This window comes from Juglans microcarpa x Juglans regia, chromosome 6D (assembly GCF_004785595.1).
Source record: "Juglans microcarpa x Juglans regia isolate MS1-56 chromosome 6D, Jm3101_v1.0, whole genome shotgun sequence".
In the NCBI taxonomy this organism is placed as follows: domain Eukaryota; kingdom Viridiplantae; phylum Streptophyta; class Magnoliopsida; order Fagales; family Juglandaceae; genus Juglans; species Juglans microcarpa x Juglans regia.
This window is the reverse complement of record NC_054604.1, coordinates 6,850,025-6,874,592: the sequence shown is the minus strand read 5'-3', so window position 1 is coordinate 6,874,592 and position 24,568 is coordinate 6,850,025. Positions and strand designations below refer to the sequence as shown.

The window sequence follows — 24,568 nt, the reverse complement described above, 5'->3', positions numbered from 1 at the left end:
TTGGAATCTAAGTATTGCTTCTACAACGTCTAGATATGAACAGATATTAGTAATGGGCAATGGCTTATATGAGATGCCTTTGTAGCCTTGGTGTCACTCAAGAGGGATAGCTTGTGGGGTATTGCATGTACTACATGGAAATACTGTGAAATGTATTGTTGTGGGGCCGACAACTTTTGAAACAGGCATCTCCTCAAAACTCCAGTGACATGGATGAGTTACATTTGATGTTTATTATATACTTTGGTGGCACTAATAATGGGTAGGCATGAATATAATTTAGTCTTATAACTATTGGCCTTAACTAAGCTTTAGATGGCTGTCATATAAAGGCATGTTCTTCTGTTCATTATATTGGTTCAATGATATATATATATATATATATATATATATATAGTTGGGAACAACATATTTAACTGTAAATAGTTTGACACTTGTAGTATGTTTCTTTGGGATTGAACTAGTTTAATTTTCTGATGGTGTGATGGTCTTTTTCTTTTAATCAATATTTTGTATAATGATGGTTGGAATGAACTATTCTGGGATTTAGAATATTCTTGGGTGTAGAGCTATGTCCATTACATGATGGAGTAGATTTGCGATATTTATTAGTTTTAACATAGACATGGGGTTAAATTTGATATGTCAGTTTATTTAACTAGTTGGAAGTGATGATAGACGTTGTTGTTGATGCCATCTATTTCATTAGTCTTATAACTTATTTAAACTTGGATTATTGGTCTTTCATTCCCATTTAATATTACTTGATTTCTTTAATTCTTAGAAAACATGGATGCAGCAAAGGGTATATTACACTGTCATGATGGGTCATTGCTAAAGAGATGGGATGTAGAGGTTCTGAGCTAATTTATATCGCACCATGCTTCCAAGGGCTAATTTCTATCTCACCATGCTTCCAAGATAGAGAGGACAAATATGTTGTCTGCCACATGACCATAGAATATATTAATGTTGCCTAGTATATATTAAATGTTTCTAGCTTGCCGTTGCTTGAGTATTAGTTACATGTTGAACATGTGCAAATGTATTGGAGTTTTCTTGCATGTATTTCGTAGTTGTTGAACATTTCCAAGTGAGTGATTGGTACAATATCACTCACTTGGATGACGAAATACAAATTGCAAGAAATATTATAATTTATGTGCACACTTTGATGGTTGGCCTTTCCATGAAATATTGATGAATATATATTATTAGTTGGCATTGAATCTGTTTTAAAATTGTAAGTACATTGGCCTTTATGTATACAGATTAGTAAGTGGCCATAGAGTTTACATGTACTACTGGGATGGCTTGATGATTTTCAGGTTTTACAAAAACAATGCGGCTTGGGTTTATAGTCAAGGTTATGGTCATGAAAAATCATGTGTATGATTTTATTTTTTCATACACTTTAATTTGCTTATCCTCATTCTTTATAATAATATTTATAGCTTATAAAAGAGGGCAAATTACGTAAAGCATGATTCTTTATAATTGCAATTACTTGCTGCGAAAATATTTATATGGACACAAGGGAGAAGGCCATTAACCAGTCCATTTGTGTCGAAGGTTCTAATGTAATGCAAAATGAATATCGCCGCTAATATTTATATGGGGGCAACTTAAATTTATTTGTGTCCCTAGGCCTACCCCACAAAAAATGGATTCTTTACGACGATTTTTTTTTTTTTTGTGACACATGACTGAGCGTCAGTTACACTCACCATTTGCGTCATTGTGAAATTTTTTTGCATCACCTATGGGTGTATTAATTGCGATGGTAGATAAGTTATTTACGACGCAAAAAATGGACGGTAATTGGGCTATTTGCTGCACCACTATCGTTGCTAAAATATTCGCCACAACAATTCCTTATTAGTGTCCATGATGATTTTCGCCGCAAGTTTTACAAATTTTCAAACTTGACATTTGCTGTGCAAAGGTAAGTTGTTGTGACGTTAAGTGTACTGTTGAAAAATATAGTTTGCGGCGAATTATGCGTATTTGTGACCCTTACATTTGGACACTAATATTTATCATTCTTATCATTTAGTTTTTTTTTTTTTTATACGTCGTAGGGAAGAAATTTTGCAGCGCCCAATTTCGTTGGTAAGAGAAGCGATTTTGCGTGCAAAATTTCTTGCACTGTTTAAAACTTCTTGAGACGAATCTTTATCGACCATCTGTGGTGAAATCAGTTGGACGTTAGAAACAATTTACGTCTACAATTTATGCTATTGCAGCGATTGTTTTGGACGGAAAAGGGGTATACGTTGTAGTGGCGCTGCTATATAATATATATATATATAGCTACTATTAATTAATTTCAGCATTAATATAATTATTATCATGTAAGACAAAACATATGTTGGAGAACGTACGACTAGATATATACCTACGTACCTATTATATTACCAAGAAAAAATAAACAAAAGCATCAAATTACGTCTTACATATATATTTCTCAATTATTCTAATGATCTGTTGGTTTCATGTAATGCATCATGTCCAACTGGGTGCATGCATGAAAATACTTACTAGCAAGAAAATACATATTGGTTTCCATGTCCAACTGCATGGAGTAGTGATCCTAAACATAAAATATTCAGTGGAAAAATCTATTCATTATTTATTTTCTTCTCATCTTCTCATTATTTTATGATGTGACATTAGATGATAGGTTAATAAGTGAAATATAATAAAAAGTTTTCAATCATTTAATATTATATTATGAGATGACGAAGAGATAATGAAAATTAAGATGATGAGTGGAAATATGAGAGAGAGAGAAGCTTTAGTGTTGCAAAAGTCTTCTTATAAACTCTGCATCAACATCACCAGTGGTGTCGACAGAATGCAGCTGTCGAGAGAGTCTTTCACTCATGTCATCAGCCTCTTTTTGTAAGCTCTTGATATAAGTGCAAATTTCATTCAAAATCTTAGAGGCTGATACCTACACCAAATAGACAAAAGAAATAATCGGTTAGCATTATATATAGGTACTTAATTTACAATTATAATATTTTTTAAGCATATTTCAAGCTAGCTAGCTAGCACAGATGTGACGAAAATCTTATTGAGAGAGAGAGAGAGATCAGAAGAGCTGGTCACAGTTTCAGTCTTTTCTAATTTTAAAATAGAAAAAGTAAAAGAAAAATACTTAATGGTTATACATGACAAGGAGCTTATAATCATCAAGTACTACTTGTCTTAATTTCCTTTTTTGGCTCAGAATTATAGTACCTGTTCGATCTTAAGCTAAAGTAGGTTCTCGTAACTCGCAAGGTTTATAATTATTAGGGAATTGTCAGCGTCATCACTAGTAGTACAGCTTAGTACTCTGGTCATCTGAATTCCAGCTTTATGGTCACATGCATGTTTTAAGATTTTGAAGACATGACATGATGAATCTATTCTTGACAGACAAGCTAGCTACTATAAACATGATCGAAGAGATCATAAATAAATTGAAAGGAATGACAGCAAAAGTACTAATTACGAGAACCGAGCCCCCATACCGTTTCTTTGTGCCTTTGATTAGGCTGATCAGGAAGCAATGACTGTAGTTTGAAAACCAGATTTTCAATGATCTCTTGATCATCTGCTACATAATTAATCGAAGTTCTTGATCGTCGGCTGGACATGACTGAATTAGCTCTCGCTCTGCAGCTTGCTTTCTCACACTACTCCCCTACGTACAGTGATCATGAAGTAGTACTACTACTGCTAAGGCCTGAGGTGGAAGTAACGAAGATCGGAGAGGGAGAGGCAGTTTAAAAAGGGAGTGAGAGATGAAGTTTGGACAAAAATCAAAGTAGTTGGAAAAAGACATTAGGGCTCATCTTGCCCCACTTTTTCTGCACTACATGGGCCACCATTAATGGTTCTAGCCGTATATTATTATTAGGAATAAACATGTTTACACTCAACCAAATTAAAGAAACTTGTTTCCAATATTAGTGTTTTTTTTATGGGGGCCTCTTGATTGGGACGTCGACGCGTTCCTCTATCTGTGTTTGATTGCGTCTCATTTTATTTTCTAAAATCATGTTTTATTTCTTTTGTCTTTTTCGATCTGTCTCATTTGTGTATGGACTAGGGTTCATATGCAACTCCCACCTGATCATGCTTTAAAGTAGGGTTTGATTTTTCAGAGGAGATCATGTAAAATTTAAGTGCTAACTATTCGATTAGGTGAAACACTCCTGATCAGAATTTGAGAGCAAGCTTTTCTCAATCTTACACATGAAACTGTCTAGACAACATGGTATATAGAAGTCTTAAAAAATGGGATTTATGTAAATAGGCATGACAGTGTCGAATGACCGGAAAATAAGATCCCTTTTAATTCCACTTAGTACTACAGATTGATTAAGGTAAATTCTTCTGGATAGGAGTCTTTCCTAATAATCAAACATTAGATTTATTTAATTATATAGGTTTTTTCCCTCAGGTTCCTGGGCATAGAAGGAGCTAGGCGGGTAGGTTTTGGGGTTGAGATGAGAATTTTGTATTTTATTTGAAAGTTTAAAATATTATGTTTTAATATTATTATTGTGTTGGAATTTGAAAAAGTTGAATTGAGATTTGAAAAAGTTGAATTGTTTATTATATTTTATATATGCGGATTTGAAATAAATGTAATGATGAGATAAGATGAGATGAAATGAGAATTTTATGTCTCATTCGGTCGTATTCGTATTCGTTTGAGAATTATGAGAATTTGTTTGAGATTAGGTTTTTGGAAAAGGAAGAGAAAAAACAGAATAAAAATATTTTTAAAATAGACTTCATATTTGAGTTTGTGAAAGTGATCAATAGATAAAGTTTAAAAAATTATTTGGATATTATTTTTGAATATTATTTTTATTTTGAAGTTTGTAAAAGTTATATTATTTTTGTGTTTAAGTAATGATATGGCCCTGTTTGGATAGTGAAAATACTTCATCTCATTTCATCTCATCATTACAACTTTTCGAAATTTCTACACAAAATATAATAAATAATTTAATTTTTTCAAATCACAAAATAATAATAATATTCTAACAATATTTTATTCAACTTTTATATAAAATTATCTTATCTCATCCCATTATCCAAACGAGGCCTTTTGTGTGGGAGTACTGATATTTAGAAACGAAGTCATGAGAAATATTGTTAGAAATCTTAGGGGTTGTTTAGATGTTGAGAAGATATATATCTCATCTCAACATCCAAACATCACTCAATCAAACACTTTTCAATTTTAAATTTTTAACTTTTTCATCTAATAATTATCTAATTATTATAACTTTTTCAAACTTTTAAATAAAATATAAAAGCTGATAAATAAATTTTTTAAAATAAAAAAATTATATATATTTTAACAATATTTGAGTTTTATAATATTCTTATTCAATTTTTTCTCTCTCATTTTTTAAAATTTTATAAAACATCTTAATTCAAATTATTTCATCATTATTCACAAATACTTTAACTACTATTTCTAAATTTTTTATCTCATCTCGCATCTAAACTTGAATGCGTTACCCAAACATGAACTCAATATAATGATAGCATGATCAGTACTGCACATACTCTTTTGATATTTTTAAAGTTAGCATTGAACGTAACAAAGGATACGTACAATATTATTATTATATATAAAACTTTCTATTTAAAATGAAATGCGGACAGATCCAAATTGGCAATAGAGATAACCTGGCTGTACTCACTATATATTTAGTAAAGGGAAAATGATTTGCATGCCGTCCTCAGCAGAAATATTTAGTAAAAGGAAATAATTTCTACAAGTTTTAAATAGATAAATTTAATATAAATTTTTATAAAATAATAGATTTTATTTTAAAAAAATATAAAAAAAAATTATTATTTATTAAAGAGATCTATTATTTTATAAAAAATTTATATGAGATTTATCTATTTAAAATTTATATTTAATATTATTTTTTAATAAATACTAGTACTATAATTTTTTAAATTTCTTATATTTTCAAAGATGTCAGGTACTGCTGAGAGAGAGGATAAAGATCTGAAGTCATTCAGCTAGCTCTCTTTGAAGTGCACGCATTTTAGAACTTAAAAAACCGATGTGACAATGCAGAAACAAGAAGTCGAATGACAATACTAAACACACTTGCGCAAGATGGCTTAAAATCATGAGGTGGTGAGAGATCAGGCCGGGGAGAGGGACCTTAATTTGTCGTTTCTATTTTAAGGTGAGGTCAGATAAGTTGTTATTAAAATTAAAAATTAAATAAAATATTATTAGAATATATTTTTTAATATTATTTTTATTTTAAAATTTAAAAAAATTAAATTAAATTTTATTTTATTTTATATAAATATTTAAAATAATTATAATAATTAAATGAAATAAATTAAAAAAAAAAAGCCGATCGAAGCCAATAATTAGGGTCTTTGGCCTTATTCACCAACCCTCTGTCTTTGTTTTTTAGTATCGAGAACCAATCCCTAAATCGGAACCCTAGATTTCCGGTCCCAAAGCCTATTGTCTGCCGTTAGTGACGTACGTACGTCGTCTGTAACTGGTACACTGTGCATACAATTATTGACTTAGACTGTTGCCTTAAAGGGCCCCCTAGCTAGCTACTAGCCTCCCTCCATGAGCATGCACGTCGGCCTAGCTAGCTAGAGCTACTTCGTTAATGACTGTCTGGGACTCTGGCCTTCTCATTGGACAGTACCCCACCGTTAAAGTGAAGTTTTGCTAAGAGCGATAGTATTGGTATTTTTTATTTGTATTTTTAAAATTATATTTTTTAAAAATTTATTTTACATATTAAGAAAATTTTTTACATTAGATTATGTATATTTGAATTAAATAATAATAAAATATTTTTATTTTTATTTTTTTAAATTATCATTTTTTATATATTTTACAATTAACATCACGTGCTCAAAAATATAAATTTCATATATCTAAATATTACTAATTTCTTATATCAAAATGATTAATTTTATCAATAAGGATTAATATGTACTAAAAAATATTTTATATCATCAACTTAATAAAAATTTTATATATCAAAATTTTATATAGCTATATAAAAATTTAGAGATATATAAGTCAATGTAGATAAATTTAAAAACATATTATGCAAATATGAAGATGAAATGAAGATGAATAAGCCATTGCTAGTACTCTTACTCTTCAAATATTTAGGAATTATAGCCCGTAACAATTGCCTAGGTTACTCGTTTGTGTGAACTGAATTGTTTAATCAATCGAATGATTTTTAAGAAAAGAACACTTATATTTCTATACATGTTTAGAAAAAAGCATGACTTTCATCACCCTTGCTTATCAGCTGAGACAGTGTTAGGGTTCGATTTTTAGCTTGGCAGGCAGTGGTACTCCCCATGACTCAAATCCTAATTGAACAGCCTAAAATGTTCTTACTTTCGCTTCACTCGTTGCATGCATATATGTGTAAAATTATCATCTGTCTCAAAAACTTAAGCTGATAGAAATAGATATATTTTATTATTTATTTTATATCTTAAGACTTCCCCTTACGTGTGGGTTAGACTCCCCCTCAATAGATGACCTAACACGCGAAATATTTAATTAAATGAGATAGAGTGTAGAGTCAGAGTTCAAATTTAGGACTTCTGCTCTAATACCATATAAAATCACCACTTGTCTCAAAAATTTAAACTAATAAAAATAAGTACATTTTATTATTTATTTTATTTCTTAACAATATGCATGTCTAAAGAATGTCTTCAAAATCACAATCTTGAGTGGCCGGCCTATATACATGCACGGTTGTGTGCCTAGCTCCTTCTGGCATTGTCTGTCTTCCAAGTTTCATCAGTAGAGTAGATTAAATAGGGCATGACATGTTTTGATTTAGCATGCAGTATTAACAAAGGACCCGCCATTGGCATAGGCAAGACCAACGGCTTAAGTTTGCAGTGTCGGGTAATATGCATGCCCACAGTGCCACCTTTGTACGTAAGAACTTGGCTATAATTAAGAATGAAACTTTCATATATGAACAATGCTAGGTTTTTTTTTTTTTCCATGTCTTTTTTTTTTTTATATTATGTTTTTAACACTTTTAAATATTTTAAAAAAATTTATAATATTATTAAATAATATTTTCTTAATTACTAAATAAAAAAGACAATTGGAAAAATAAACCGAAGGTTCAAAACAGACTCTCTAGCATTTTCCTTCGCGCGTGTATATCTTCCTAATACTTAAAAGCATGTATAAGATCTACAGTAGTGAATAGTTCTTCCGTCCAGCACTCTGTTTCTCGTTGCTCTTTCTCGTTGCCTTTTAAAATTCAGTTACAATTTTGATCTTCTTCGTTCAGTTAGCCCAATCTACACACTTAAAATATCTGAGATGAATTTAAAATATCTGATCTGCACACTTAAAATTCAGATTTACAGAACAATTCTCAAACTCAACTCGAGGAAGAAAAAAAAATTCCCTTACTGTTAAGATTTCTTCTCGCTGTTGGTACGCAATTCTCTTTTGATTTCACCTCTAACTTCTGCATCTTGTTTCTTTTCTTTTTTTTTCTGTTTCTCGCATGTTTTTTTTCTTTTTACACCTCAAATGGGTTTCTCGGTTTTTGTGAATCTCAAACTCAATTCAGATTTACAGTGTGTGACGGAGAGGCAAACGGAACCTCGTGGTGGCTGGGTCTGCTAGAGGTTGTCGTCGGTGTCAACTGGTGGAGGTGCGGTGGCTTGGGTGGTTGCCTACGGCCGCAGAATCGGTGAAACAAATGGGTGAAATCCATTTCGGTTCGGTTTCCGTGGGGGAGAGAAAGGGCTGCGCATGGGGGACTTCGACGGTGGCTGGGATGGTCACCGCCTTGAGGGAGACTCCTCGGTGGTGGTCGTGAGGTTCGGTGGCCACGTACGGCGGCGTAATATGACACAAATGGGTGAAACCCATTTTGGTTCGGTGTCCGTGGGGGAGATGGAGGGTTGCGCTTGGGGGACTTCGACGGTGGCTGGGTTGGTCGCCGCCTTGAGGGGGACTCCTCGATGGTGGTCGTCAGCTTCGGTGGCCGCATACGACGGCACTAGCTCACATAAATGGGAGAAACCCATTTCGGTTCTCTTTCCACGGGGGAGAGCTATGGCTGCGCGTGGGGAACATTGGTGGTGGCAGGGATGCTCGTCGGCGTGAGGGGAACACGCCGGTGGTGGCGGTGATCATGGCTGGGGCTCGGCGGCGCCGGGCTGCGTTGGAGGAGAAGCAGCCGTGTGGGATAATCCCCTAGGAGAGAGAGAAAATTTAGGAAGAAAATTTTTTTTCCTAAAACGACTTAAAAAAATTTTTATATGTTCCAATATTTTACAATTTTCTATCTGAAAAACATTAAATAATAGTAAATTTTTTTTTTCTTTACAACTTTGCTTTTGTCATTACTAGAATATTACATTGTTAAATTTTTTACATAGGTTGAGCTCCGTGAAGTTGAAAGTGGAAACAAGATATCCCAACAACTAGCTACTTATAAAAGTGTCAAAAGTATGGATCCTTTAACTTTTTAGTTTCATACTGTGAATTAATAACTGAAATAATCTATTTTGTTTCTCTGATTTTAAAATCTTTTAAGTCATTTATTTAATGTTATTTATTCAATAATTATTCTGCATGGAATTTGAACTGTTTTAAATTATAATTTCGAATTAATTTAAAAATAATACTACGTTTTAAGAATATTTTTCCTGAAATCTTCCACTGTAGATTATCTAGAGTATTTTGCAAATATATCAACTTTTATATAAAAGAAAATCTACTACATTTATCTTCCCAAAAAAAAAAAAAAAAACGATCTCATCTCACATTTACATCCAAACATATATTAAGATAAATCATATAAAAATAATACTATATTTTATTTAATGAAATAAAATTGCTTAAAACATTCACTAATAATATTTTATTTAATTAGTTCCACCTGTCTTAATTGACTTTTAACTATAAGTTTGCTTCTTTTATAATTCCAAAATAAACAAAATACATTTGCTATTTGAAAAATTACATCAATATTTACAGTCTTACTTATATAATTATATGTAATCAATTATTGAAATATTGAAAATTTTAAAAATTGAAATTTCAATTAAAGAATTTAATAAAATAGAGTACATAATCATTAAAAATAATATTCTGCATAAACTTATACTCTAAAAGATGCTTGAAAAATAAAATGAAATAAAAATTTTGTGAATATTAATAAGAAATTTTGTGAATAATAGAGATGTAATTTTGGATTAAATACTTATTGAATTTTAAGAAATGAGATATAACAGTTAAATAAAAAATATTATCAAATTAAAATATTTTTAAATTATAATTCGGTAATTATACCTCTTTTACTATTATCTTACTACTTAGCAATTTTTTTTTTCCTTTTGCTATTTATATTTCAATTAAAAACCTCAAAATTTATTCTTATTACATAATATACAATAAAATTAATTGAATCAATCAATATAATTATATAATTTAATTAAAAATAAATTTAATTTTATAAAATTTGACATTCTTTTGCTCTTTGAGTTTATTTTTATCATCAAGTAATATCAATTTCTTAAAGTTATAAACTTATAAACTAACGTTCCGACATAGTTAAATGTTATATCTTATTAGTTATATATGCATATTTATCAAAAATGTTTTTTTAACAAAATTGCTATAAAATTACTCATAAAATTTTACCAACAACTTTAGTTCTATATGTAAATACTTACATCAATACTTAGAATTTTACCCATATAATTATACATAATCAATTATTAAAATGTTGAAATCTTTAAAAATTGAAAATTCAATTAAAGAATTTGATAAAATAGAGTACATATTCAATGAAAATAATATTATGCATAAACTTGTATTTTAAAAGATGCTTCAAGAATAAAATGAAATAAAAATTTTATGAATATTAATAATAAAGTTTGTAAATAATAAAATTTATTTATATTGTAAATATAGATTAAAGTTTGGGTGATGTATATTACCACAACACACAATCAACTAAAAATAAAATTTTACATTTTCTGGGTCATGTTAAGGACAAAATAAGGATTGTGTTTTTATAATTTTAAAAACAAGATTTATTTATAAGAGGGAGGGAAAAAGTTGGCTTTCCCAAGTCAGACAAGAAATACAAATGAGACAAGAAATATATATAAAAACTTGCAAACAAAATATAACATTTTCATGGATCCTTTATAAAAGTGTCAAAAGTATGGATCCTTTAACTTTTTAGTTTCATACTGTGAATTAATAACTGAAATAATCTATTTTGTTTCTCTGATTTTAAAATCTTTTAAGTCATTTATTTAATATTATTTATTCAATAATTATTCTGCATGGACTTTGAACTGTTTTAAATTATAATTTCGAATTAATTTAAAAATAATACTACGTTTTAAGAAGATTTTTCCTGAAATCTTCCACTGTAGATTATCTAGAGTATTTTGCAAATATAGCAACTTCTATATAAAAGAGAATCTACTACATTTATCTTCCCAAAAAAAAAAAAAAACGATCTCATCTCACATTTGCATCCAAACATATATTAAGATAAATCATATAAAAATAATACTATATTTTATTTAATGAAATAAAATTGCTTAAAACATTCACTAATAATATTTTATTTAATTAGTTCCACCTGTCTTAATTGACTTTAAACTATAAGTTTGCTTCTTTTATAATTCTAAAATAAACAAAATACATTTGCCATTTGAAAAATTACATCAATATTTACAGTCTTACTTATATAATTATATGTAATCAATTATTGAAATATTGAAAATTTTATAAATTGAAATTTCAATTAAAGAATTTAATAAAATAGAGTACATACTCATTAAAAATAATATTCTGCATAAACTTATACTCTAAAAGATGCTTGAAAAATAAAATGAAATTTTGTGAATATTAATAAGAAAGTTTGTGAATAATAGAGATGTAATTTTAGATTAAATACTTATTGGATTTTAAGAAATGAGATATAAGAGTTAAATAAAAAATATTATCAAATTAAAATATTTTTAAATTATAATTATGTAATTATACCTCTTTTACTATTATCTTACTACTAAGCAATTTTTTTTTCCTTTTGCTATTTATATTTCATTTAAAAACCTCAGAATTTATTCTTATTACATAATATACAATAAATTAATTGAATCAATCAATATAATTATATAATTTAATTAAAAATAAATTTAATTTTATAAAATTTGACATTCTTTTGCTCTTTAAGTTTATTTTTATCATCAAGTCATATCGATTTCTTAAAGTTATAAACTTATAAACTAACGTTCTGACATAATTAAATGTTATATCTTATTAGTTATATATGCATATTTATCAAATTTTTTTTTTTTACAAAATTGCTATAAAATTACTCATAAAATTTTACCAACAAATTTAGTTCTATATGTAAATACTTACATCAATACTTAGAATTTTACCCATATAATTATACATATTCAATTATTAACATGTTGAAATTTTTAAAAATTGAAAATTCAATTAAAGAATTTGATAAAATAGAGTACATATTCAATGAAAATAATATTATGCATAAACTTGTATTTTAAAAGATGCTTCAAGAATAAAATGAAATAAAAATTTTATGAATATTAATAATAAAGTTTGTAAATAATAGAATTTATTTCTATTACAAAATATAGAATAAAATTAATTCAATCAATCAATACAATCATATAATTTAATCAAAAATAAATTTAATTTTATGAAATTTGACATTCTTTTGCTCTTTGAGTTTATTTTTATCATTAAGCAATATCATTGAATTAAATAAATTAAAAACCTCATAATTTATTCTTATTGCATAATATAAAATAAAATTAATTGAATCAATCAATATAATCATATAATATAATTAAAAATAAATTTAATTTTATAAAATTTGACATTCTAAACGTAATTTTACTACAAAATAATTATAAAAATTATTATACATAATCAATTATTAAAAAGTATTAAAAAGCACATGTATGAAAAGGAAAAAAAAAAATTCCTATAACTAACTGTAACTTCCAATAGTGGCTGGGAGCGGTGAGTGCAGCAACACTCTTTTCACTTAATTTGTACGTAAAGATTTATGTGTAATTAATATTAATGTACATGACCCATGCATTGAACTAACTTTGTTTATTGTTTTTCTTTTCTTAAGTAATGATACCCACACAGAACATGATTTTAAACCATATTTCACAATACATGTAAAATCATCACTTTACTCTAGCCTTCAAAAGAATCACTTTACTCCAGCCTTCAAAAGACAACCTTTTAAAAACAAAAAATGCTCCTTCTTTTAAAAGGCAAAAGTTATTCCTCTCCCCCACAAAAAACATCAATAAGGAACTAATTAAAGACACAAACTCCTTTTCATTTCACACCTCCTTTTGAGAGGATGTACACATGCTTCACATAACTTGAGAGAGAGAGAGAGAGATTAGGGTTTCTGATCTGTAACAATGAGTGCATGGCTTTATATCCATTAACAAAGAATCCTCATAAAAACCTTCGTGGAGAGGAGATATTGGTATTTCCTTTAGTACTACATGTAAATTTACTACACTTTCTTGGGCAAGTCAACGAAAAAGCTGGCCTTTTTAAAAAAAAAAAAAAACAAGATAGGGCACCTATCCTCTTATAATAGAACCCCCCCCCCCCCCCCCCCCCCCCCCACCACTTGTATGCATGAGTGGTAGTGGTACTGATGACTTGCACTTAGAACTGATTGTACAAATTACAGATCCTGGCCATTACTTAATTTAATTATATCTCTCTCCTCTTCAATCGACATTATACCATTAAGTTAACTTAATTAGTAATCTTCAAGGGCTTGTTTATTCAGAAAGGTTGGAAAAAGATTTGTTTCATAGTGTTTAAAGAATCAAATTTTCTAATTAGTCGTTTACGTAATTTGGTGATCAAGGTCCACGCTACTCTAAAACTCACATAATATATATGCCTTTCTCTTTTTAAATTACACCATGATCTTATAGAGCATTGGATTTGGTTTAATTAGGCAAAGTTTTGAATAATATATATGCCACTTTTTAGCTTTTGACTATCCATGCACTCAAAACATAAACACCACACTGAATTAACTAGGTTGCTTTTTATAATCATAAAATATTATTATTATTTATTTTTTTATGCTTTTTTTTATTAATTTTTTAAAAACTTATTATTTTTATTTTCATGATTTTCTATAACCTGTAATCAATTATTTTTAAATCAATGTGGGTATCATTACGTAATGATACCCACAATGCAATTAAGTGTGTTGAAAATCATATGCCAAATTTGTACTTTTTTGGGTCATGTATATTACCACAACTCACAATCAACTAAAAATAAAATTTTACATTTTTTGGGTCATGTTAAGGACAAAATAAGGATTGTGTTTTTATAATTTTAAAAACAAGATTTATTTAGAAGAGGGAGGGAAAAAGTTGGCTTCCCCAAGTCAGACAAAAAATACAAATGATACAAGAAATATATATAAAAACTTACAAACAAAATATAACATTTTCATGAATTTCAAAATTTGTTGTTTCCTTTTATTCGTTTAAATAATTGATTTAATTGTGAGTTTTTGATTTCTACTTTCTTCATCTGCAATTCATGCTATAACAGTCATATAATTTCTATACCTATTGGTTGTTCATTTCTAATTTTCATTCTCCATTTTTTACAGCTTCGTTGAATTTGCTGAGTTGATTGGATTTTTTTAGTCTTTTTCCAAGACTACCAAGGTAACCAACGATGCTATAAATATATCTCTTTCAATAGGTGGTTTTATTTTGTTCAAATATATACTTAGATTGAAAAGGTTTTTGACCTTGCATCATTATAAGTTTCTCTTTTATCCAGTTATCAACAAGAGTTCTTTCATTCCATGTATAAATGAAAAGTGGTAAGTTTATATTAATAAATTAGTACAAATTTAACATCATATGATCAATTATTTATTTCATATTCTTATTACTTTAATCCTTGTTTAAAATGATTCCCAAGGTGTTGCAAAACATCCTAAGATAAATATTTTATATGAGGCTCTTTCTTTAGAAGAAAAAGAACATGTACGACAAAAAAAGAAAAAAAGATATCTTCAACAAAGGAACTCTACGAATGATACTACTCAACATGAAGAACAATTTTTCTCCCAACCAATCGTTCGCAATGAAACAAATGTGTTGGGAGATCATATAGAATTCATACACAATAATGAAGAGGTCAAGCCATATTGTACAAAAAGACAACACACTTTTCGTGCTGATGCTGGAACCAGTGATATATCCTCCGTTGGTAGTTCCGGAGCTCCCTATCAGGAAATAAATACAGTTGAAATTATGTCAACAGAACCTCTTTCTTTGGACGATACCACAATATCTTTGACACTTGGGGCAACAAATACATGTACAGAAAATGTACATACATCTGGTTCTCTCCAAACCGAACAGGTTTATTGTATTTCCTTCGTTCTAACCGTACTTTCCCATCAATCATTTTATTCTTTTTTATTCAACATACTTAATTCTTTATTCAATAGGCACATTCCCTTTCTCGATGCCAACCCAACTTTGACACAAGGTTGTTAACAAATTCTCGGGGTAAGAAAGATGTATAAAATTAAGTCGTACTTCTTCTCCTTTTTTTCCTCCCTTATATACAGCTTCATTCAACGATACCTTTATTAGAAATTATAGCAACTTTAAGAATTTACCTCAATTCTATGGTTCATTTTTCCTCCATAGGAAATCAGCATCAACAATCAGCTGGTCATAGGAAAATATTACAAACAGTGCCATTTGAGGCAACTTTCTTACCATCAGTTCCATTCTGTAGATTTTGTGAAGCAAAAAGATTTCAACATAAAACGAAGGGTTTTTATTGTGCCGATGGAACAATCTCTTTAACTACAAATGATGTTCCAGAACAACTTTACCATTTGTTTACTTCTAACACAGTTGAATCTGTCAACTTTCTTACGTATGTTCGCACATACAACAACAAGTTTACTTTTACATCATTCGGAGTTAAATTTGATAGAGATTTGTGTAGAAGAAACAGAGGTATTTATACATTTCGAGCTCAAGGTCAAATTTATCATTACATTAATGACTTGGTTCCTTTGGATGGACATCCTTCATATCTACAACTATATTTTTATGATACCGAACATGAATTGGACAATCGTGTTTATGACATCGAAAGATTGGATTCATCAACTGTTGCTCAACTTATGGATATTCTTCATGTTAATTCATACGCAACATTCTTTCGAACTCTTGGGGATTTGCCCAATTTGGAAAATCACAAAATTCATATTCGATTAGATGCGAGTTTGGATCAGCATGTTTTTAACACTCCGTCAGCTTCCCAAGTAGCAGTCATTTGGATTGAAGATGATGATTCAGAACATTTGAAAGGACGAAATATTGTGGTATTCAATCATGCAGGTGGAAGTCATATAGTCCAATACTATTTTGGCTGTTATGATCCACTGCAATATCCATTGTTATTTCCTTTTGGTGATACTGGTTGGCACCAAGGAATATTAAGAGTAAAGAAAGGGGAAAGACTACCACAACGAGTAACAAGAGCAACAGTTGACCCTCAACAATCAGTATCAGCAGAACAACTGCTTATAAAGGAACAAGAAGGTTAAAATAATTAATCTTCTTTTAACTTTTAATTATTCTAATATAACAATATTATATTTCTGATTTGTTAAATTTATCATCTTACAGTGCTGAAAAAGAATAGAAAACAACAGGTTGTCTCATGCCGCGAGTACTATTGCTACAAATTTAAAATAGGAAAAATATAAAATCTATTTTGTTGTTCTCGGGCCGTTTACTGCAGCAGTTTGTTGTTTATATGTACGTAAAAATTGAGACGTCAAGATTGGATTATTTTCGTAATAAGCAACAAGAGATTCGATCTGAAGTGTATCAAGGAATAGTTGACAGTATATCAATTGGACAAAGCAATGTTTCTAAAGTTGGTAAACGCATCATTTTGCCTTCTTCTTTTATTGGAGGTCTAAGAGATATGCGCAAAAGATATATGGAAGCAATGGCTTTAGTCCAACACTTTGGAAAACCAGACATCTTTTTAACCATGACATGTAACCCAAGTTGGAAAGAAATCTTAGATGAGTTGGGTCCACAAGAAGAAGCACAAAATCGTCCTGATTTGATTGCACGTATCTTTAGAGCAAAATTAGAAGAACTGAAGAATGAATTATTTAAACGAGAGATATTTGGAAAAGTTACAGCATATGTATATGTCATTGAACATCAGAAAAGAGGACTACCACATGCACATTTCTTGATCATACTAAAAAGAGATTGGAAAATCTATGCTCCAGAATCTTTCGATGAAATTGTATCAGCAGAAATACCTGACAAAGAGAGAAATTTACATTTGCACAAGACAATAATAAGACATATGATGCATGGTCCCTGTGGAGTACTAAATCCGAACAATGTGTGTATGAAAACAAATGGCAGTTGTAAAAACCACTTTCCAAAAGGCTTTGCATCTAACACAACTGTTGGAATCGATTGTTTCCCACAGTACAGACGTTGTGATAATGGAATAACTGTAAAAGTCAGAGGTAAAAATTTAGATAACCGTTGGGTTGTTCCACATAATCCATATCTCCTCGCAAAATTTGATTGTCACTTGAATGTAGAAATTTGCTCAACAATCAAAGCAGTCAAATACCTTTATAAGTACATTTATAAAGGTCATGATCGTGTTGCTTTCAACTTGATTCCTGGACAAAACATCCAAGATATAGATGAAATCCAACAATTTCAATCAGCTAGATGGATTGCTCCACCAGAAGCCATGTGGAGAATATATGGCTTTATTCTCAATGAAATGTATCCATAGTTTACAGTTTACATCTACATCTTGAAGATCAACATCTGGTAGCTTTTCATGCACATAACGACCTTAACAATGTCCTGAGATCTGATTTTACGGCAAAATCAATGTTGACTGAATTCTTTCAACAAATCAAGCTAATGAAAATGCACGAAGACTACTGTACAAAGAATTTCTTGAAGCTTTTGTTTGGAACCAACAACACAAAATATGGACTCCAAGAAAGAAGAAAACTGTTATAGGCCGCATTGTTACAGCAAGTCCATTCGAAAGTGAAAGGTATTACTTACGGATATTGTTAAATCATATAAGAGGCCCTTTATCATTTGACCACATCAAAACAGTTGGCAATGTCACTGCACCAACCTTACGTGAAGCAGCTACATTACATGATTTGTTACAAAGAGATACCAGTTTGCAAGATTGTATGCAAGAGGCTTCCTTATACCAAATACCACACAGTTTAAGACAGTTATTTGCAACAATTTTAGTATATTGTAACCCAACAAATCCTAGAGAACTTTGGGAATATTTTGAACAAGATATGTCAAGTGATTTCCAAACAAGTGTTGTAACATCAGCAGATATTAGGACAAAAGTCTTACGAAGCATCTCTTCTACACTTGAATCGATGGGAAAAGACATAAACATGTTCTATTTAATAGAACATGATGTTTCTTTTGATCAGAATGAAACTGAATCTAGGGAAATAAATGATGAATTTGCAATTTTGATACCAGAAAAAGATCTTATGGCTTCGATGGGTCTTAATCCTGAACAACAACATGCATATGAATCAATTTTACAGAAAGTCCTTCTAAATGAATCTGCTGCATTCTTCATTGATGGTCCTGGTGGAACAGGAAAAACATTCTTATATAAAGCACTTCTCGCTACAGTGAGATCAAGAAACTTAATTGCTCTTGCAACTACATCGTCTGGTGTTGCTGCATCTATTTTACCTGGGGGTCGAACAGCACATTCACGCTTCAAAATTCTATTAGATCTTGACAAAAACAGTACTTGTTGTGTAAGCAAACAAGGTGCTCTTGCCAAATTGTTACGTCTTGCAAAGTTAATCATATGGGATGAAGCACCTATGTCTAAAAAAGAATGTATGCAAGCATTGGATAAAATGTTACGAGACATAACTGATTCAAGATTACCATTTGGTGGAAAAATTATCGTATTCGGTGGAGATTTTCGTCAAGTCTTACCTGTGATTCGTAAAGGCACAAGACAAGAAGAAGTTAATGCCAGTTTAGCATCGTCATATTTGTGGTCCACTTTAACTAAGATTAGGTTGAGTGAAAATATGCGAGCAAGATTCGATCCAAACTTCTCAAATTATTTACTTCAGGTCGGAAATGGAACAACACCAATCACAATTGAGAATAAGATCAAAATTCTCAGTGAAATGCTCATTCCTTACAAAAATGATGTGGAGTCTTTAGATGATCTGATCGATGCGGTCTTCCAGGATATTGGCAGTTATTCAGAAAATTTATTCGAAATGACAAATCGAGCTATATTGACACCAAAGAACAACTCCGTCGATGAGATAAATACAATACTTATTCAAAGATTTCCTAGTACAGTTACACAATACTATAGCTTTGATGAAATAATTGATACATCAGAACAAGGCATCATGGAGGATTTCTTAAACACATTAACACCAAATGGACTTCCACCCCATGAATTGTTACTAAAAAAAAATTGTCCTATCATGTTACTCAGAAATGTCAATCCTTCAGAAGGTTTATGCAATGGAACACGTCTTATTTGTCTCAATTTTGAACGAAATATCATTAATGCTGAAATTGCAGTTGGTCACCACATCGGAAAAGAGTTTTCATACCAAGGATTCCTTTCTTGCCAAATGCAGACGATAATAGTGGTTTTCCATTCAAAAGAACACAATTTCCTATCAGATTAAGTTTTGCGATGACAATAAATAAAGCACAAGGGCAGACATTAGATTTTGTTGGTGTATACTTGCCTCAACCTGTATTTTGTCATGACCAACTATATGTAGCATTGTCAAGAGCCAAAACTTCTACTTCAGTAAAAGTTCTTATAAGAGCAGTATCAACTCATGATTATGAAGAAGCTGAAACAAATAATATTGTTTATAGAGAATTACTAACATTAGCATATCCATCATAAACTTCTGTGAGTAATCGAATTTCAATATATACCTCTCAATTAAATACAATTTGTTTTTCCACTATGTAATTTTCACAACTTCTTATTATTCTTTTATTAAAATTGTTTTATTTAAATTCAATTGTTTGGACTAATATTTCTTTCTCTTAATTCATAAGTAGGCTTCAACATGCGGACTGTCTATATATTAATAAAAAACATTACTCCAAGTACAAGAAATTGGAGCATCAAGATGATTGTATCAGACAAATCACCCAAACGTACTGCACAACATTCACCAACAAAATATCAAAATCTGACATTGATAGACCCTGAGGTAACACATTGACATCAATATCATACTTGCAAAAACATACTTAATATTTACATTATATTCTTTCACATGATATATTCAAAATATATATGTTTTCCCCTTACAACATAGATTCATTCTGACTATATTCTTAAATTAAATCTTATATATATATTTAATAAATACTATTTTCTAATCAATTGAATGCAAATAACTATTCATTTATACAATATTATGCAGGGCAACCGACTACAAGCAACAATTTTCGGCAAAGATATAGACCTACGTAATGACATGTTACACATATTCCGGTCTTACTACATTAGTAATGCTTATGTTAAGCCTTTAGATCCCAAGCATAGAATTGAAGCACATGAATACCAGTGGATCTTAAATTCAAGAACAATCATCGAAAACATTTCAGATGACGAAGTGGAATTACAACCACCAGAATATGATATTATCCCATTCACCAATCTGCATGACTACAAAGACACTGGAACTGAAATAGGTAAATATCACATCAATATATTTAACGTACTTCTTGATACTCTTATTCAGTTTTCACAAAAAAAAAAATTCAATATAATTGGACAGTTATTCTAGCGATCGCAAAATACATGAAACCTCCTAGAGAAATTACCTCAATACATGGGCCAACAAAAATTCAAGAAATATATGTTATCGACCAGAGGTAAAGAAGATTTCTCAACTATATATGTGATATTAATAAATTCTTTAACTACCTTGTTTTCAATACTATTTCATCATATTACACTTTTAAATACTTTCTCCTAAATTTTACAACCTAATGCCCATATGGTTAACTATGTGGAGTCGATTTGTGGATGGTGAATGCCGAACAATCTCTGATATTATTGAAGCTAAGCCAACTCTACTCGCAACATGTTTAAAAGTCGGTTCATACAATGGTATATTACACAACTTATAATATCAACATTTATTAAAAATAGAATGTTATTATCTACTAACAAATTTCTTTTCTTTATAATATAAGTCTTTCTCTTTCATCTCAACCAACAAGTGTATTTACCTTAAATCTTGTCATCCCTGCTGCAACTCCATTATGTCAATGGTAATTCTTTTTTACTTTATTATATATATAAATAATCTGTACCTACTATAAAAACTTAAACATTCTATATTATATTACAAATTTCTAAAATATATACATAAAATATATATTCATCAACTAGCTCTAAAATTGTTTTTTCTTTTATATCTTTTCCTCCATGATTTCTCTCATTCATTTTAAATTATTCTAAAAATATTTAGGACGATGCTTAATCATGCACTGCTTGAAGAAATCGTCAAAAAAAATCTACATCATACAACGGCATCAGCATCAGCATCGACATCAAATGTTGACATGAAAGACATAATTAAGTTTGATGATCTTGCTGGTTTTCTTAAATCACTACAACCAATGACGATACATTTCTACGGTCTTCTTAAACTTTTTTTTCTTTATATATATTGCCTTCTAAAAATTTTACACATGCCTTTTCAAAATAAATACAACCTTATCTTAAGGCTACATACTATTTACAACCATTAAAAACATATATCTGTTCCAAAATTAATGCAGAAAGCAAAATTTTGGATTAAAGCAACTATTTGTGTGATTGATCTCATCAAATATTCTTCTACATGTCCTGCATTGGGTGTAAGAAGGGGACTGGATATGAACAAAATGAAAAATTTCAATGTTATCATTGCAAATATATGAGCAATGCACAACCACGGTATATATGTTATATTCATATTTTACGTCGTAAATGTTTCTTTAATCAATTTTATGTTATATTTAAATTATTGCTTAATCATTCAGACTACAAAATATAGTTTGTTTATATAGCTGTCGAGCTTACATCGACGTTGACGATGGTAATGGACGACTGGGGGCTGTCATGTTCGGTCAAATTGCAGAAGAAGCTTTAGGTTGCACAGCAATCGAACTAATGGAACATACAGGAGAGGTAACCAACTTATTCATATTCCAATTTTTATTTTAAAAACATTTAATCTTAGATATTCAAATAGGAAGTTATCAAAAATATCTTTTACATTATATTTATTCACCATACAGGAACATTTACCGTATATTCAAAATATTGTAAAATTATGTTCAACCAAAAAATGGATCATACAATTGGGTGCAAATTTAGATCAACTCTAAAAACAACGTCACAAAAACTTCAATGTTCTCTCTATAAATGCTGTAAATGACGAGAACACACCACTTTGAATCCATAACCAACAAACTTTACTTTCAGTAACGAAAGAAACAATTATGTAATATTTAGCAGTTTTAGACTTTACTTTCAGTAACGAAAGAAACAATTATGTAATATTTAGTCGTTTTAGACTCTATTTTCAGTAACGAAAGAAACAATTATGTAATATTCACTTTCCAGACTTGCTTAAACATATAGTTTGTTTAAATCATTTATCAGAGACCTTAAACAATCATAGTTTGCTTAAACAATTAATTATATTATCTTCATAGACCTTATCATTAAATTCTTTTCTTTTACACTAGATGTTTATATTTTAGAATAATCTAATACAGGGCAAACGTGCATCGCACGTAAATTCACTGCTAGTATATACATATATATATATGTATGTTATGTAAATTCACTGCTAGTATATACATATATATATATATATATATATGTATGTTATGTCAAGTTTCCATCAACAGCTAGCTAGCTCGGATTTTCATTGATCTTGCAAGTTGCAGCACGGGTTAGCTAGGATTGCTAGCTGTACAAAAAAAGCTGTCTTAATCTGATCCGAGTCATCCGACTGAATCGAATCCTGCTCAATCGGAGTGATGATCTCTAAGAAATATGCATCGGACAGAATTAATTAATTAATTCCCGCCCTAAATTTTAATTAAAAAATTTTATTTTTCATAAAAAATAAAAGGAAAACGAAAAACCGGGATGATCAAGTACTGGGCGTTTAGACCCATGATCACGATATATAGAACCACCACCGCGTGGGGTGACCCGCGGCTATGCTAGCTGGAATAATCCAGCTTTGATCGACTGCATGCGGCCATGCGCCCCTTAAATATATAGAATATATATATATATATATATATATATATATATTTATATATATATATATATACATATATATATATATATAATATATATGTTCTTTTCCAAGAAGTGTATTGTTTTAGTTTCTTTAAAATACGTAGATTGTATGTATTAACTTCTCTTAAATTATGTAATAATAGATTGAACCATTGATGTATCATAGAATTAATGTTAGAACTCTCGTCTATATCCTATATAAATTAAGGAGGAGACGATATATATATATATATATATATATATAAATATATATATATATATAATCTTGGGTATAGAGATACCTATCTCACTATTTTGTGAAATAATGCCGGACTAAAATATCACCACTTCTTTGATAATTCCATTTCATAATCCATGAAACTTTGTATTGCATGCAAAAATGAAGACAATAAGGGAATTTGGCCATAGATCGATCCAGCTTAGAAGTAACTGCATTAGCATAAGATATATATATATATATATATATATATATATATATATATAGTGGGAAATCTCAAAGACTAATTTTCCTTGTGGGTTATTCAAGATTATTGCCTTTGATTTTGCTTATCTTAATCCTTTTCTCTACACCTTCCACTAGGTCTTCGTTGGAAAGCGACAAATCATGGGCAGATAAGGGCGATGATGTGGGGGAAAAGGATGCTACATCCACAACTGCTGCTGGGAGCTACCTATAGTCATAATTGGTCTTCTTCTTTTTTGTTATTTTTTTATATGTATTTTTTTTACACTTTTAAATATTTTTTAAAAAAATAAAAAAATCACAATATTATTAAAAAAATACATCCTTAATCACTAAGTAAAAAGAAAAATTAAATAATAAAAAATAAAATAAATCAGCGGTAACACTAAGCTATAAGAATCAGTGATAAGAGTATCATTTTTCTTAATTTTTAGGACGACACTAGAGCCATCGCTGGTTCATGCTAGTAATTTTGGTGTGTTTTTTTTTTTGACTTCTTTTTACATGTATTTTTTTAATACTTTTAAATATTTTTTTTAAAAAAAATTATATTATTA

At 29.8% G+C, this 24,568-nt stretch overlaps 1 protein-coding gene across 1 annotated transcript; it reads left to right on the top strand.

Moving 5' to 3' along the window:
• Window positions 1-18,587: 18,587 nt before the first annotated feature.
• LOC121235345 (ATP-dependent DNA helicase PIF2-like) lies at window positions 18,588-24,225 on the top strand. Its single transcript, XM_041131694.1, has 4 exons — window positions 18,588-19,660; window positions 22,297-22,417; window positions 22,528-22,538; window positions 24,129-24,225. Exons 1-4 carry the CDS (start codon window positions 18,588-18,590, stop codon window positions 24,223-24,225), a joined length of 1,302 nt encoding a protein of 433 aa, XP_040987628.1.
• The last annotated feature ends 343 nt before the right edge of the window (window positions 24,226-24,568 follow it).

Coding starts and splice junctions, on each gene's coding strand:
- LOC121235345 (XM_041131694.1), top strand. CDS start 18,588: ATGGGAAAAGACATAAACATGTTCTATTTAATAGAACATGATGTTTCT. Junction 19,661..22,296: donor GGACTTCCACCCCATGAATT/GTTACTAAAAAA, acceptor TTGTTTATATAG/CTGTCGAGCTTACATCGACG.